Genomic DNA, 15993 nt, shown 5'->3' with positions numbered 1-15993 from the left:
AACCCAGCAACCAACACAAGATTTTCTGCTGAAGTCCATTGAGGCCTGTGCTTCGTAATACATTTGGTGGATCTTACTCCAGCGCACTCTTTACTAAGTCTTAGTTCACATTTGGTCAGTGATTTCCATTGATGAGTGAGCCAAAACTGGAAGTGGCGCAGTTCCACCACTGTTTTCTGCACTTTAAATTTACAACGTAACTAGTGTTACTGTCAGGCCTCATGCACACGACCGTTGTCTGCATCTGTTCCTCATTTTTCAGTTTAGCAGAGGTCCCATTCATTTCTATGGAGCTGTGAAAAAAAACTGACAGTCCTCCGTTTTTCTCCACGTCCGTGATCCCAGTCCGTCAAAAAAATATAACCTGTCCTATTCTTGTCTGTGGGTCCGTCATAATTTTTTTTTAAAAAACACAACAGATGCACAACTGGTATGTCAGCCGTGTCCGTTTTTTTTCTACAAGACTTTGGTGCAATAAAATTACACTTTATTAACCTTCCTTTTTCTCCCCGTCAGACAAAAAAAAAAAAAGGAAGACACAAGGAAACACAACTGAAGCAAAATCGGACACGGACCACTGTCGTGTGCATGAGGCCTTATCCAATGGGTCAGTTACGATTATGGCCATGCCACATGTGTAGTTTGGGGTTTATTTTTTTTACTACTTTTGCACAGTAATAGCGCGGCTCGTTATGTCGCCACATTTAAATAACCAGAACTCATTTTTGCAATGTGTTTGGGGCGAGATGTGGTTTTCACTGGTACCATTTTTGGGGGGGGGGGGGGAACATGGGACTTAACACTTATTTTTGGGGTGGGGTGAATAGGAGAAAAAAATCCATATTATGTTTGTTTTTTGTACGTTGTTTAAGAGGTGGTTTAAGTAACATTTTTAATATACGGGTTCCCACACACAAGGTGATATCATGTGTGTGTTGACCATTTAAAAAAAATAAAAATAAAAAAAACTATGGGAAAAAAAAAAGTAATATTTTTTTCAATAAACTTTTTTCTTTTTAACTTACTAACTAGGGAGCAGAGCTTTTAGAATACATAGGCTATAATGCATTGGTATACAAGGTGTGCCAATCACTGCAACAGTGACAGGCAGTCTATTAGGCTGTGTCTGCTGCACAGTCTAATAGACATTCAGAAATGGCAGCCCTAGGGGCCTCTGTTGGGCCCCTGGCTACCATGGCTGATGGTGGCAGGAGTCCTCTCCCTCCACCTGCCTAAAAGCTGCGGCAGTTATTGACTGCGGCATTGGAGTTATGCCTGCTGTTACCGTAGGAACCAGTCTTCAGTTAGTGCTGGGCTTGTGCGGTGATCCAGTGCACAGGTCAGTTCAGTCCCTGTCACCCACGGCAGAATTAATGGAGTAGGCAGAGGGGACTAAACGGATCTCACATGCTGTGTTAATGTGGCACTCCAACACAAAGAAAGTCATGTGTAAAAACACACATGAGACTTCCTTCAAAGGGGTTGTCCAGGTTCAGAGCTGAACCCGGACATACCTCCATTTTCACCCAGGTAGCCCCTGACTTGAGCATTGGACCAGTTCATGCTCTGATGCTCTCCTACACTAAATCGCAAAGGCATTTTCAGGAGTTCCATGGGGCTGCCAGGAAGCCTGTGACATCACCGGCACTCATGGGCGGGCTTTAGCGCTGCCCTAGCCAGTAAAACGGCTAGGGCAGCGCTAAAGCACGCCCATCAGAGCCGGTGACGTCACCGAACACACTGCCGGGCGGAAGCCTCCACTTGGCAGTGTGTTATTGTAAACCAAAGAGCCCTTGCCCTGCACGATCTAGCGCAGGGCAAGGGAGCACGCTCTGATGGCAACATCAGGGGGGCTGCCTGAGTGAAAATATAGGTATGTCCGGGTTTAGCTCTGAACCGGGACAACCCCTTTAAATTAAAATTGCCTGTACAAGTGTCTGACGCTTGTACAGGCATTAATGCAACCTCTGCTGGTGCATCCTTAAGTCTAACACTTATGTCTTGAGATGTTACTACACTTTCTACACCACCTCATCACTGAAGTAAAGCTGCGACAATTTTTATTACCCTTTACAAATTCTCAGATAATAAACCTGGCTTAAATCAGCTCAAGAGGCTAATCACACCGACTTTACAAAACTGGAGTGAGGGCGAGTTCACATCACCGATTATTTTTTTGTTCTTCTGATCTGTCAAAAGAACAGAAAAAAATATGGATCCTGTAAAAAAACCAAACACACAGATCCTGAGTAGGGATGAGCGATTAAAATACTGCACGGTGCGAATGTATTGTCCGATGAGCCAAACTTATTACTTTGAGAAGTCTCGCGAGACTTCAGTTAGTAACTTAAAATTTAAGGCTACTTTCACACCTGCATTCAGTGCGAATCAGTCTTGTATCTGCACAGACGGATCCGTACAGATAATGCAAACGCTTGTAACCGTTCAGAACGGATCCGTTTGCATTATTCTTTAAAAAAAAAAAAAAAAGGCTAACTGATCTGTTTTCAATTGCACCATATTGTGTCAGTGAAAACGGATCTGTCCCCATTAACTTACGTTGTAAGTCAGGACGGTTCCGTTTGGCTCCACATCGCCAGGCGGACATATCAAAACAGTGCAAGCAGCGTTTTGGTGTCCGCCTCCAGAGCGGAATGGAGGCAGAACGGATCCTTATCCATTCAGAATGCACTGGAGCTGAACTGATCCGTTTTGGGCCGCTTGTGAGAGCCCTGAAACAGATCTCACAAGCAGACCCAGAAACGCCAGTGTGAAAGTAGCCTAACTTCTACTGTAAAAACTTTTTACGGAACTTAAATTAATTTTTGCCTTGCGAGACTTCGTGAAGTAATAACTTCGGCTCATTGGAGCCAATCATTCTAATACTGTACAGAGCGAGTATTGTAACGAAGTTTTATGCGAATCGACTTCAGACGTTTCAGATTCGCTCATCCCTAACCCCAAGCATCAGTTATGCACATTAGGCATCCATTTGAGCCATTTCCATTCTGCCTGAAGTACATCCCCCCCCCCCCCCCCCCAAATGACAGATCTCTGATGGAAACGGCTCAAACAGATGTGCATCACTGACTAACAGGATCAGTTTTTTTGTTTTCTATATTTCTGTTACTCTGACAGATCAGATGAACGGAAAAAAAAAAAAATGTGAACTCTGCCTGAGTGATGTAAAATGCTGCTAAATTACACTATTTTACAATTTTTGAAGCCAGAATTCTGGCATACAGGGCTCGATAAACCCCCCACCCGTCAAGTATTGGCACCCTGTGTAAAGATGGTGGTGAAGTCATGAGTAGATGCTTGACCTGAAGACCTGTGGTGCAGGTTAATGCCCTTTAATCTATTTGGGACGACTATTAATCCACATTGGATTATATGGATTTCCAGCCCATAAAGGTGCTGAATTAAAGGACTTGACTTTTTCCACCCTTGATGCACTGGCATTCTGGCACAAGACCTGGCAGGATCTACTGGACTGAATTAACAGTCATCACCAGCTATGCCAAAGAGGCTTAAAGGCTTGTCCAGGGTTAGAAAAACATATCGGCTTTCTTCCAAAAACAGCGCCACACCTGTCTATTGGCTGTATCTGGTAGTGCAACTCCGCTTCCTATAAATATGGGCAATTCCCATCTGGACATGGAATAACCACAGGGGTAAATGTGCTCAGCTATGTCCCAATGAAGTGAACGAAGAGAGATGTTCATGGGCGGCCATCTCTCCATTCATGGTGGCACCTCTTGTGAACAAAAAGGAATACCCTTTTTCCGGTACAACCCGCCACTGTTACACCACACCCTGAGGTTACAACTCTCCAAGTGGTTGTCTTCATGGACACATTTCCACTTACGGAAAAGCTGGGTGACAACCTATTGCATTATACACCCCTCTCTGTTGTTGAGCCCAACTTTCCGTGACCTTATTGGAGAAACACTACTTAGGATTTAGACATTTATCACTGAAGGTCTGAGAAAGCTTTAACGGCCACCACATTGGTTATTGGACAATTTCCAGAAGCCGGTCGAGCTGAGAAAGGGCTGCCGAGTGACAGCTCAGTAATAAAAGTGACATCACTAAATATTGCATGATCTACTATGGCCGGTCAGGGTTAATCTTTCTGGTTTCACACTATAGCAATTCTATTCAGATCCTTCTCTTAATTGCTGGTTTCTATCCACAATGCTCACAGTTTACAGGATTGCCCAAGGCTGATCGTTAACTATTTGGATTGTAATTAAATTATAAAAGTGACTATTAAATAAACCCTCACGGCCCCTCTGTAGATTAGTATCGCCACCTTGACTGGAGCAGTAGAGCAGTCTCACAGATGAGACTGGCAGGATGCGCCCCTCACATGGCCGTCAGTCCAGCTCACCACACTTTCTGCTCCCCCTGCGAGGGCTTTTTGGCAGGAGGACAGAGGCCGCGACGCTTGCAGTTATTTGGCTAGCAATGATAACATTTGGCCTCTGTCCAAGTGATCACATTACACAATGTTTGGCAGGGAAGGATGTGTCATTAACCTTGACGACCACTCGGTCCAATGTACAGCTGCCCCCAAACGTCCCGATAATTGGCCGATAATCTCAGTCTACGGTAACATGGCGCAGAGCGCGGCTCACGTGAACAGGGAGCACAAGTACACAATGCACCAAAGGCAATAGGGCAGCAGAGGGGGTCCGGCACCTGACCATCACTCCCAAGAGACTGATCTGAAGGAACACCATGGGTAAGCGTCCTCCGAGCAAACTGCCACTGATGCCAAGACTTCAATCTGACCACACCAAATTTTGGCTTCACTGCTGATATATCTGTGCATCAATGCCTTGAAGTGCAATGCTGAAGAACATGTTCCTCATTGCATAATTCTTTAAGAGGGGTTGTCTCACCACCTAGCGATATGCTACCAATATCATTTAGGTACTGGGACCCCCACCTATCTCCAGAACGGCCCCCCCTTAAAGTAAAGGAGGGTGAAGCGTGGCCACAGTCTATTCACTTCTATGGGAGTTCTGACAGTCGGGCTCAGCTATTTCTGGCAGTCCCATAGAGGTGTATGGAGAGATGGGCAGGCATGCGTGGTGTGCTGTCCATTCACTTCTGATAGTAGCCCAGAACGCCCATAGAAGTGAACAGAGCACACTGCGCATGCGTGGTGTGCTGTCCATTCACTTCTGATAGTAGCCCAGAACGCCCATAGAAGTGAACAGAGCACACTGCGCATGCGTGGTGTGCTGCCATTCACTTCTGATAGTAGCCCAGAACGCCCATAGAAGTGAACAGAGCACACTGCGCATGCGTGGTGTGCTGTCCATTCACTTCTGATAGTAGCCCAGAACGCCCATAGAAGTGAACAGAGCACACTGCGCATGCGTGGTGTGCTCTTCTTTGCTTTGGGTAACCTGATCTGCAGATAGGAGCAGGTAAGGGTTGATTCTGCTGATTAAAACAATGCCTATCCTATGAAAATTGTCAAGAAGTTCCTGACAAAAAATTCTTAATACAAACGAGGGCTCCAGCATACAGAGGGTCAGGCATTTGCCCCTTGGTGCACCAGAGCCTTCATCTGTATGGAGGTACCAGGGGTAAGACACCCCACTGATCGTAAACTGATGGCATAGCCAAGCCTTAATCTTGCTTTTCCAAATTAGTCCCACAACTGTATTACATATGGGTCTGGTGCTTCGATCATTATCATGACTACACTCAGTTTCCAACCACTGACATTTGCATCGATAGCATATTCCATAAGGCACCGTCAGTCTTGGTCTGACTGCCACCAACGACTACAAAGCTCTCAGGTCTATTCTAGTCTACGGAAAAACCTGGCCCGTCCAGAAAAGCAAGTGTGACTGCAGGAGCTCTGTTTTCACATAGGCAGAGAACGAACGATGGCATCTCAAACCTAAGGTGTAATGAAAGGGGTTGTCCCATGGAGACAACTCATCAGATCGTCGGGGCCCGATCTTCCCCATCAAGTAGGCGCCAGGCCGCTCCATTCAGTTCTATGGGGCTGTTGGAGCTTGTACTCTGCCCGTCCCATAGAGCTGAGAGGAGCGGCGGACATGCAAACTGGGACCATGGCCCCCCCAAAAATCAGACACTACCTTGTGCCAAAGGGAAAAGAAATGAGATATGGATACCTGCCTTGAAAAAAACAAAAAACCTGAATGAAGAGGTTAATGATTCTGCCACAAGAGCAGGCCTGAAGCCTGTCATGCCTACTAGTGTCATCAGACTCAGGCAGCTGCTCCGAATTGCGTCATTAAAAACGGATATATGCTGTAATCCTGTGCAGGCGCCTGTGCACATCTTGTATGAGACTAGGATGTAAAACCGACAAGAATCATACACATGGCGAGAAAGTCCTGTGTGAACGAGGCCTTGGAAAGACTTACATATACGGACTCTACGGACCACAGTCACAATGGCGGATCAGTTTTGTAACAGCCGAATATAACTACAGATACAATTAATAGGCAAGTTAAACTGATCCAGGTGACGACACAGACAGGACAGGAGCGTCTGTCCCCAGACAGTCACAATAAGAGCGCACGTCCTTGAGCCGTCCTCACTCAGCACTTTTTAGCTCTGGGAAAGCTGGGTGACAACAAATATGGCGGCCGCTATCGACCTAGACAGCCATATGGAGAAGCAATAACGTCAGGCTCGCTTGCTGGTGGTCACCCAGCTTTTCCTGCCTCAGAAAAGAGAACACTGCACCTAACTCACCCTCAGGGGTTAACTTTAGTCCCTGGGGGTAAACTGCCGCCAACATGGAGAAAAGTCAAAGCTTTCCAAACAAAATGGAAGATAAGCGGCCCCGGTAACGTCCTTGGCCACAGCAGGAAGTGGGGTCAGCCAGCACTGGCGACTTGTTGCTCATCACGTGTGCGGGGGGGGGGGCTGCTTATTTATAACCCAGGCGTTAAAAGCACAACCCCCCCCCCTAATCCGGCACCATATGTAACTGTGCAGACAGGGCGCTGAAGGGTTAACCCGCGCCAGCTGCTCCCGGTGATTGCACATAATGACCTAGTTACAGGAGCCGGGCGGCATGGCGCCGGTACCACAGCTGATCGCCCCACGATGGGAGTCGTGGCAGGTACACGCTGCCGGGCACCAGCATGGGCCCCGGGCACCTCCCATATGGCGGAGCCGTCCGCACAGCCGGGTGGTCAGGGTCGTGGCTCCATGTCACCTTGGCTGTGCAGCAGCGGCGGCGGCCGTGACAAAAGGTCACCGCAGCGTCTTTCAGCCACCCCCTCCCCCACCGGGCCCCTCGCCGGCCAGAAGTCCAACTGGAAGGGCCGCTCCCCCAACTACTCGGCGTGGAGTCCGGCGCTGCACTCCCTCCTCGTGAGCGCCCAGCTGCAGCGGCCGGGCCCGCGGAGGATTGCTGTGTCAGCCCGGCCTCGGTCACATGGCGGCCTGCTGCCCCTGCTCTCTCGCTCCCCACCCTCACTTCCCCGACTCTCACCTCCACGAACAAGAGCATCCTATCACGGCACGGAGCGGGACCCGGGGCGCAGGCACTCGGGGGGAGGGGGCCGGGGGGGGACACGGGGCAGGAGAGAGAGACACAAGGATTAGTGCGGGAGAGGAAGGAAGGACGAGTGAGTGACAGCGGCGGGCCCGCACTGCTTGTCACACAGGCCAAGCCCCCACACCCTCCCCGAGCTGCGGCGCTAGAGCCCGGCCTCTTCCGCCGCCCTCGCCTCCCATTAGACACTGCAACGCATGCGCACCCAGCAACTGCTTCCGTGGGTCAGAGGTCAGCACCTGGCGCCATGATAACACGTGCGACACAGCAGCGTCCCTTGCAGGTCATGCCGGCAGCCGCCATTTTACCGCAGGGCAACAGGCAGACTGGGGAGGAGGAGGGCAGGGGCGGAGCCTTATGAACACTCGGCGCACGCGCGGGAGGGCGGAGTTATCAGAAACCCCATGAAGTGTTTGCCGTTTTTTGTTTTTTTTAAGCATGTGTTCTGTTCTTAACTTCATGGGTCAGAATTGTCCCACAGAAAGGCTGTCAGCCCTGCACAGGGTGGACTTTTATCAAATGCCGGTCCCTCTGGACATATTGGACGTGTGGTGCGTACCGTGCGTTCTTTGGCCCTGGGTCTTTACGCTATTATTTTTTTTTTTTATAAAAACTTTATTTATTATAGAGAAGTCTATTTAAAAACACTGGGGATAAAACAGCATACCATGGAGGGAGTGTGTCACCTGGATGGGGTTAGGACAGGTCCCCGGTCTGTGATCCGCGGGGGTCTGCCGAGTGAGGCGACCATTGTATTCTAGCGAGTGCTGCATCGTCTTCCATTGTATAGCGGCCGTGCTTGGTATCACAGTTCAACCCCTTCGCTTCAATAGGGGTGAGCTGACCTCAGACAACGTGACCTATAGTCGTGATGTCACTGGTCTGCAGGAAGCTGTGAGAAGGCCATGGCACTACTGTGAGGATGGATCAGTAAGAATTAGGCATCTGTCAGCAGTATTGTACCTATGACACTGGCTGACCTGTTACATGTGCACTTGGCAGCTGAAGGCATCTGTGTTGGTCCCATGTTCATATGTGCCCACATTGCTGAGAAATGTTTTATTATATGCAAAGGAGCCTCTAGGAGCAATGGGGCGTTGCTGTTACACCTAGAGGCTCTACTCTCACTGCAACTCTCTTTGCACTTTGACTTTAGGAGCAGTCAGGGCCAAGCATGATGATGTTTGCACTGCCTGGTCCTGTCAGTCAACATGCAGAGAGCACTGCAGGTGCAGAGAGAGCAGAGCCTCTAGGTGTTACAGCAACGCCTACGTTGTCTCTATGGGCTCATTTGTATATATTAAAACTTTATTGTTTTTTCAGTGATGTGGACACTACTCACAAAAAGTTAGGGATATTTGGCTTGTGGGTGAAATTTCAGGATGAACCTGAAATGCACTCTAATCTTTACAAGTGAACTTAATGTGACGTTCTCTAAACCTTTGAATGCACATATCCAACTGCTCAGTGTTTCAGTACTTTGTGCACAACTTGCTGTTCTCTAAGGGCTCTTTCACACTTGCGTTATTGTCTTCCGGCATAGAGTTCCGTCGTCGGGGCTCTATGCCGGAAGAATACTGATCAGGATTATCCTAATGCATTCTGAATGGAGAGTAATCCGTTCAGGATGCATCAGGATGTCTTCAGTTCCGGTACGGAACGTTTTTTGGCCGGAGAAAATACCGCAGCATGCTGCGCTTTTTGCTCCGGCCAAAAATCCTGAAGACTTGCCGCAAGGCCGGATCCGGGATCAATGCCCATTGAAAGGCATTGATCCGGATCCGGCCTTAAGCTAAACGTCGTTTCGGCGCATTGCCGGACCCGACGTTTAGCTTTTTCTGAATAGTTACCATGGCTGCCGGGACGCTAAAGTCCTGACAGCCATGGTAAGTGTAGCGGGGAGCGGGGGAGCAGTGTACTTACCGTCCGTGCGGCTCCCCGGGCGCTCCAGAGTGACGTCAGGGCGCCCCAAGCGCATGGATCACGTGATCACATGGATCACGTCATCCATGCGCATGGGGCGCTCTGACGTCATTCTGGAGCGCCCGGGGAGCCGCACGGACTGTAAGTATACCGCTCCCCGCTCCTACTATGGCAACCAGGACTTTAATAGCGTCCTGGGTGCCATAGTAACACTGAAAGCATTTGGAAGACGGTTCCGTCTTCAAATGCTTTCAGTTCACTTGCGTTGTTACGGATCCGGCAGGCACCTCCGGCAACGGAAGTGCATGCCGGATCCCCACAACGCAAGTGTGAAAGAGGCCTAACAAGGAGCTTAACAGCAAAATTCACAACAGGTGTTTGATCCATGAATCGCCCAATAGATTTCCTGGTTCAATCAGAATTGGTATTTAAACAGTCCTCCTCATCATGCTGTTCACATTTTGACATAATGAGACCAAGACAACACCTAACAATTGATCAACAGTACCTCGCCATTGCGAGGCTCCAACCAGGATGTTGTCAGACGGAAGTGGCCACTAAGCTTAGATTGTCACAGAGCATGAGACTAGGAGAGTCACAGAAAGGCATAGAAGTGGACGTCCTCTGGCCACAACCCACACTGATGGCCGCTTCATTATGAAAAATGCCCTGCGGAACCGGGTGATGAATGCCTCACAACTCCAGGCACCTAAGTGTCACATCAGACCATTAAAAACCATTTACATCTGTGTGCTAGACGACCTGCAAGGGTTCCGACCACAGGCTTCATTGTCTTGCATTGGCAAGGGAGCATCTACACTGGATGAGGGACCAGTGGGCTCAGCGCTGTTCACTGACGAAACAGAAACAATGTCCGCCAACGATGTTGGAGAAGTCAAGGAGAGCACTATGCATCTGCCACTGTTGTCACCAGCCTTTGGTGGTGTTACAGTGTGGGCAGGTGTGGCAAATAGAGTGGCCTGCACTTTCTCCACACCTGATTCCCATTGACTAGGAGTACACTGCACACACTATGGAGTGATGTGGGGATTCCACCGTGTGCACCACAAGCTGCAGCTGCTGAAGGCCACCTGCATGCGCAGTAGAATACAAGCAGTTCTTCCTCGTGGATTCCCATGTGGCAAAAAATGGAGCACAGTACAGTACCAGCAAAGTGTAGGAGTCTACAGAAATCTCATGTACACTGCAGATTGTTTACATGTGGGTATTGACCTGCCCTGCCGATTTCCAAATCTGCAGCATACCAACTATATTTCCGGTTTTAGGTGCAGATTTTACCCATTTCCAATGAAGGATGAGATCTGCAGTTTGCATCAAATCCACACCAAAAAACTCTGTTAGGCTACTTTCACACTAGCGTTCGGAGCGGATCCGTCTGATGTTTCATCAGACGGATCCGCTCCGATAATGCAGACGTTCGCATCCGTTCAGAACGGATCCGTCTGCATTATTACTTAGAAAATTTTCTAAGTCTGAAAGTAGCCCGAGCGGATCCGTTCAGACTTTACATTGAAAGTCAATGGGGAACGGATCCGCTTGAAGATTGAGCCATATAGTGTCATCTTCAAGCGGATCCGTCCCCATTGACTTACATTGTAAGTGTGGACGGATCCGCTCGCCTCCGCACGGCCAGGCGGACACCCGAACGCTGCAAGCAGCGTTCAGGTGTCCGCTCGCGGAGCGGAGGCTGAACGCTGGCAGGCGGATGCATTCTCAGTGGATCCGCCTCCACTGAGAATGCATTAGGGCCGGACGGATGCGTTCGGGGCCGCTCGTGAGCCCCTTCAAACGGAGCGCACGAGCGGACACCCGAACGCTAGTGTGAAAGTAGCCTTAGAAATTGCGGATACGCACATAAATTCACACAGAAGTTTTTGTGGATTTCACCCTCTCTCGTGTGCAGGCCGCCTAATACTGATTGTAGCAAAGTAACCCATCGTTTTGCTCGGTTACAGCCGCATAAAACTGCTGACGGACTCCCTTTAATAATTCCCTACTGACTTGTAACTGAGATCTGTTACTGAGCACTTGTTAAAAAGCAAACGAGTTGTGGCCGCGACTGTGACCAGCGTCACTCGTAATGCTAGGGAGGCCGGTCACAGTCCGCTATTGGCTGCTCCCCATCGCCAGATGTTTTGATCCGCATGTGCAGGGATCAGGGGGACGTGGGTGCCAGGGAGCAGGGCAGTGAATGGATCTGCATCTGTGACACTGTGTGCACACGGCCGGTGTCCGTATATTGCGGGCCGCAACATGGGCACAGCTGGCAAACGTTCGTGTGCATGAGCCCTGATGCGAACTCCTCCGGCTGGCTGTAAATGAACTGTGAGCCGACAGGCTGTGAATGAATTCACTTTTTCATAAAATAAATAAATAATGAAAAGTAAAATTTAAAAAAATCATATCCCCCCTTTTAGTTCATAAAAAAAATAAAAATTATATTTATTAGTTTTAGCAGTAGTATAGATACTTGTGTAAAATATACAAACGTATACACATTTTTGTTCCTTTCTTAAATTTAGAAATACTTTGTCTTGAAACCTTTTGGTAACAGAAAAAAATTGACAGGAAAAATATAAATTTTTCTCCTAATTTGCACAGTTTTTCATTAAATATATTGTAAATATTATATCTGTCACCTAACGGCACAAAAGAAAGGTGTAAGTGTCCCGTGAGAAATAATATAAAATACATGTAGGATGGCTCAGAAATTAGTTCTTTGCAGTTCGATAGACTCATTGCGAAAACTGAAAAATTGACCTGGTAAGGAATGGGGGTAAAACACTCCAGTAATGGCGCCTTTTAGGGCTCTTTCACACTTGCGTTGTCCGGATCCGGCATGTACTCCACTTGCCGGAATTACACTCCGGATCCGGAAAAACGCAAGTGTACTGAAAGCATTTGAAGACGGAACCGTCTTCAAAATGCTTTCAGTGTTACTATGGCACCCAGGACGCTATTAAAGTCCTGGTTGCCATAGTAGTAGTGGGGAGCGGGGGAGCGGTATACTTACAGTCCGTGCGGCTCCCGGGGCGCTCCAGAATGACGTCAGAGCGCCCCATGCGTATGGATGACGTGTCCATGCGATCACGTGATCCATGCGCTTGGGGCGCCCTGACGTCACTCTGAAGCGCCCCGGGAGCCGCACGGACGGTAAGTATGCTGCTCCCCCGCTCCCCACTACACTTTACCATGGCAAACAGGACTTTAGCGTCCCGGCAGCCATGGTAACCACTCTGAAAAAGCTAAACGTCGGGTCCGGCAATGCGCCGAAACGATGTTTAGCTTAAGGCTGGATCCGGATCAATGCCTTTCAATGGGCATTAATTCCGGATCCGGCATTGCGGCAAGTGTTCCGGATTTTTGGCCGGAGCAAAAAGCGCAGCATGCTGCGGTATTTTCTCCGGCCAAAAACGTTCCGTTCCGGAACTGAAGACATCCTGATGCATCCTGAACGGATTTCTCTCCATTCAGAATGCATTAGGATAATCCTGATCAGGATTCTTCCGGCATAGAGCCCCCGACGACGGAACTCTATGCCGGAAGACAAGAACGCAGGTGTGAAAGAGCCCTCAGTTAAATTAATGTCACTATTTTGTAACTAATGTTATTCAGTTGTGTTTTTCCTTTGCTGGAAGAAAATACAACATAAATGCAGGTTTGTTGTTGCAAAAACCACATGCGCTTTTTTGTGCAATTTTTTTTTTTTTTGCTGCACTAAAACCGCAGCACAGCCACAACATGCGCCAGATACACGCGAATGAGTTCAATGCGAGAAACTCGTGTGTGACAGTGTGAGTTCCCGTTATGACCTCCGCTCCTATTACCAAGTATTTTTTTGTCCACATCCGATCCACATTTTTTGCGGGTCAGGTGCAGACCCATTCGCCCATGGCCCCACAGAAAAATAAAACGTCCTAATGTTCATTTTTTGGACAAGGATTGGGCAGTTCCACAGAGTGCAGGACATTCCATTCCGCAAAATGCGGAACACACACAGCCGCCATCCATGTTTTGCGGACTGCATAAACAGCTACGGCCATGTGAATGAGCCCTTATAATGATTTATATAGTTGTGTGCCCCTGTGAGGCCTGGAATCTATTGAATTAGGCCTTATTCGCACATGATTCACGGACATGTGCTGTTCAAGTTCTCTACGGGCAGCACACATACCCATTCATTTTAATGTGTGTAGTCACACATCCGTGTTTTAGCACGGAAGCATGCTCTTTTATGTCCATCACACCCAATATAGTTTATGGTCAGATGCCATCTGTGTTTCATGGTCCATTAGTAGGAGATGCAATGAAAATTAGTTTTGAACTGTACAGTATCTGAAACACAGAGAGCAAAAAACAGACAAACGCAGATCCTTCACGGACATCTTCACAGATGAATCACTGACTATCTTATCGTGGATTACATCACGGATGTGTGAATGAGGCCTTACACTAACATAATTCTGTCAGTGTACTACAAAACATTCTAGGTCTCACCAGGGACACACAGCCTTACAGACGAGCGTGTCCGGATTAGGTACGGATGCATTGCGGATGCGTTCAGTGAAAACTGTGCGATTTCGCAAGCAAGTCCATTCAGTTATGATTGCGTTCAGTTTTTATCGCGCGGGTGCAATGCGATTTAATGCTCGCGCGTGATAAAAAAACTGAATGTTTACAAGCAACATTTCTTAGCAATCATCCGTGAAAAACGCATCACATCCGCACTTGCTTGCAGATGTGATGCGATGTGATTTTCACTCAGCCCCATTCACTTCTATGGGGCCAGCGTTGCGTGAAAATTGCAGAATATAGAACATGCTGCGATTTTCACTCAACGCATAAGTGATACGTGAAAACCAACGCTCATGTACACAGACCCATTAAAATGAATAGGTCCGGATTCCGTGCGTTCGCATCACGCATTGCACCTGCGTGGAATAGTCGCTCATGTGAAAGGGGCCTAAATCATTATAATGCTGTGGGATCCTGTCAGCGGAGGAGCGGAGATCAGAACGGGAACTCAGGCCACCATACGTAGTGAGTTTCTCGCATTGAACTTGCAGGTGTGTCTGGACTAATCGCAAAAGTTGGTTAGCAATTAGAAGCAGCCATGCAGCAGCACACAGAGCACGGAGAGGAAGGGAGTGCAGTAAGTAGTAGTTGTTCAATGAGTAATGTTCCTAATAAAAGTAGTGGAGCAGTAGCACTGACAATAGGCTGTTGTGCATCAAATTTTTTTCTAGAAACTTTTTTGCATAGATTCTGTATGGATCAGTGTTGGGGGGGTTAAAAACCAAGCAGGTGCAAGCATATCGTGTTTCACAGAGGCACCATAGTGTCAGTGCAGGCGCCGTCATACAGCATTTTTCTTTTTTAACAGTAGATCAGAGTTCAATTGCAGGAAGCAGTCTATCAAATTAAAGAGCCACACTTCACATAGCTCTTGGCTGTAGCTAAGGCTCTGCTCAGACTGCTTAAGGCTCCATTCACACAACCGCAACGTGTTTTGCAGATCCGCAAAACACGGACACTGGCAATGTGCGTTCCGCATTTTGCGGACCGCACATCGCCGGCACTAATAGGACATGTTCTATTTTTTTCGGGAATGGCATTGCAGACCCGGAAGTGCGGGTCCGCAATTCCCTATATGGGCAGCACATCGTGCTGCCCCATAGAAAGGAATGGGTCCGTAATTGCGGACGTGTGAATGGGGCCTAAGAGACATTATTTGGTGCCTGCCTTGCCAGATTTGATGGGAAGACGATTGCAGCATGCAAATGTCAAAATGACAGGACTACGATGGAACCTGAAGGACCACATTGTGAGGGTTCATGCACATGGCGTTGTTTTTTTCCGCATCCGATCCACATTTTTTGTGGGTCGGAGGCAAACCCATCAACTTCAAACGGGCACCCGCAAAAAAATAGAAAATGTCCTGTTCTTGTCCATATTATGGACAACGATATGACAGTTCTATAGAGGGCCGGATGTTCTGTGAAATAAGGAATGCATCCGGCATGTATCCGTGTTTTGCATATCTGAAATTTGCGGAGCGCAAAAACGGCTACGGCCGTGTGCATGAGCTCTAAATCAGTGGGATTATTTTGACCAATAGTGTGAACTGGGCTTAACAAAGGTGGTGTTAAGTGAGATCCAAGTTTATTTAGTTACATGGAAAGAAACTGACTAAAGCCTCATTCATACGACAGTAATTTACATATCTTTGCATAACTACTGAGAAGAGGCACATGATCTGGCATAACTACTGTGAGTGGGCACATGATCTGGCATAACTACTGTGAGGGGGCACATAATCTGGTATAACTACCGTAAGGGGGCACAAATCTTGGCATATCTACTGCGAGAGGCACATAATCTAGCATAACTGCTGTGAAAAGGCACATAATCTGGCATAATTACTGTGAGGGGGGCACATAATCTGACATAACTACTGTGAGTGGGCACATGATCTGGCATAACTACTG

The 15993-nt window shown here is 48.1% G+C and overlaps 1 protein-coding gene across 2 annotated transcripts in view; it reads right to left on the bottom strand.

The window, feature by feature from the left end:
• The window catches only part of LARP4 (La ribonucleoprotein 4), a 41555-nt gene extending 33830 nt beyond the window's left edge, over positions 1-7725 (bottom strand). For both annotated transcript variants that reach the window (XM_040425897.1, XM_040425898.1), the window contains exon 1: positions 7499-7725. In XM_040425897.1, coding sequence (XP_040281831.1) covers positions 7499-7516 — 18 coding nt within the window. In that variant the 5' untranslated portion in view covers positions 7517-7725. The remainder of the gene's footprint in view (positions 1-7498) is intronic.
• Between the last annotated feature and the right edge of the window lie 8268 nt (positions 7726-15993).

The sequence above is a fragment of the Bufo bufo genome, chromosome 3 (genome assembly GCF_905171765.1).
Source record: "Bufo bufo chromosome 3, aBufBuf1.1, whole genome shotgun sequence".
Classification (NCBI taxonomy): domain Eukaryota; kingdom Metazoa; phylum Chordata; class Amphibia; order Anura; family Bufonidae; genus Bufo; species Bufo bufo.
The sequence above is the reverse complement of the archived record's forward strand: the minus strand, read 5'-3'. Positions and strand labels throughout refer to the sequence as shown.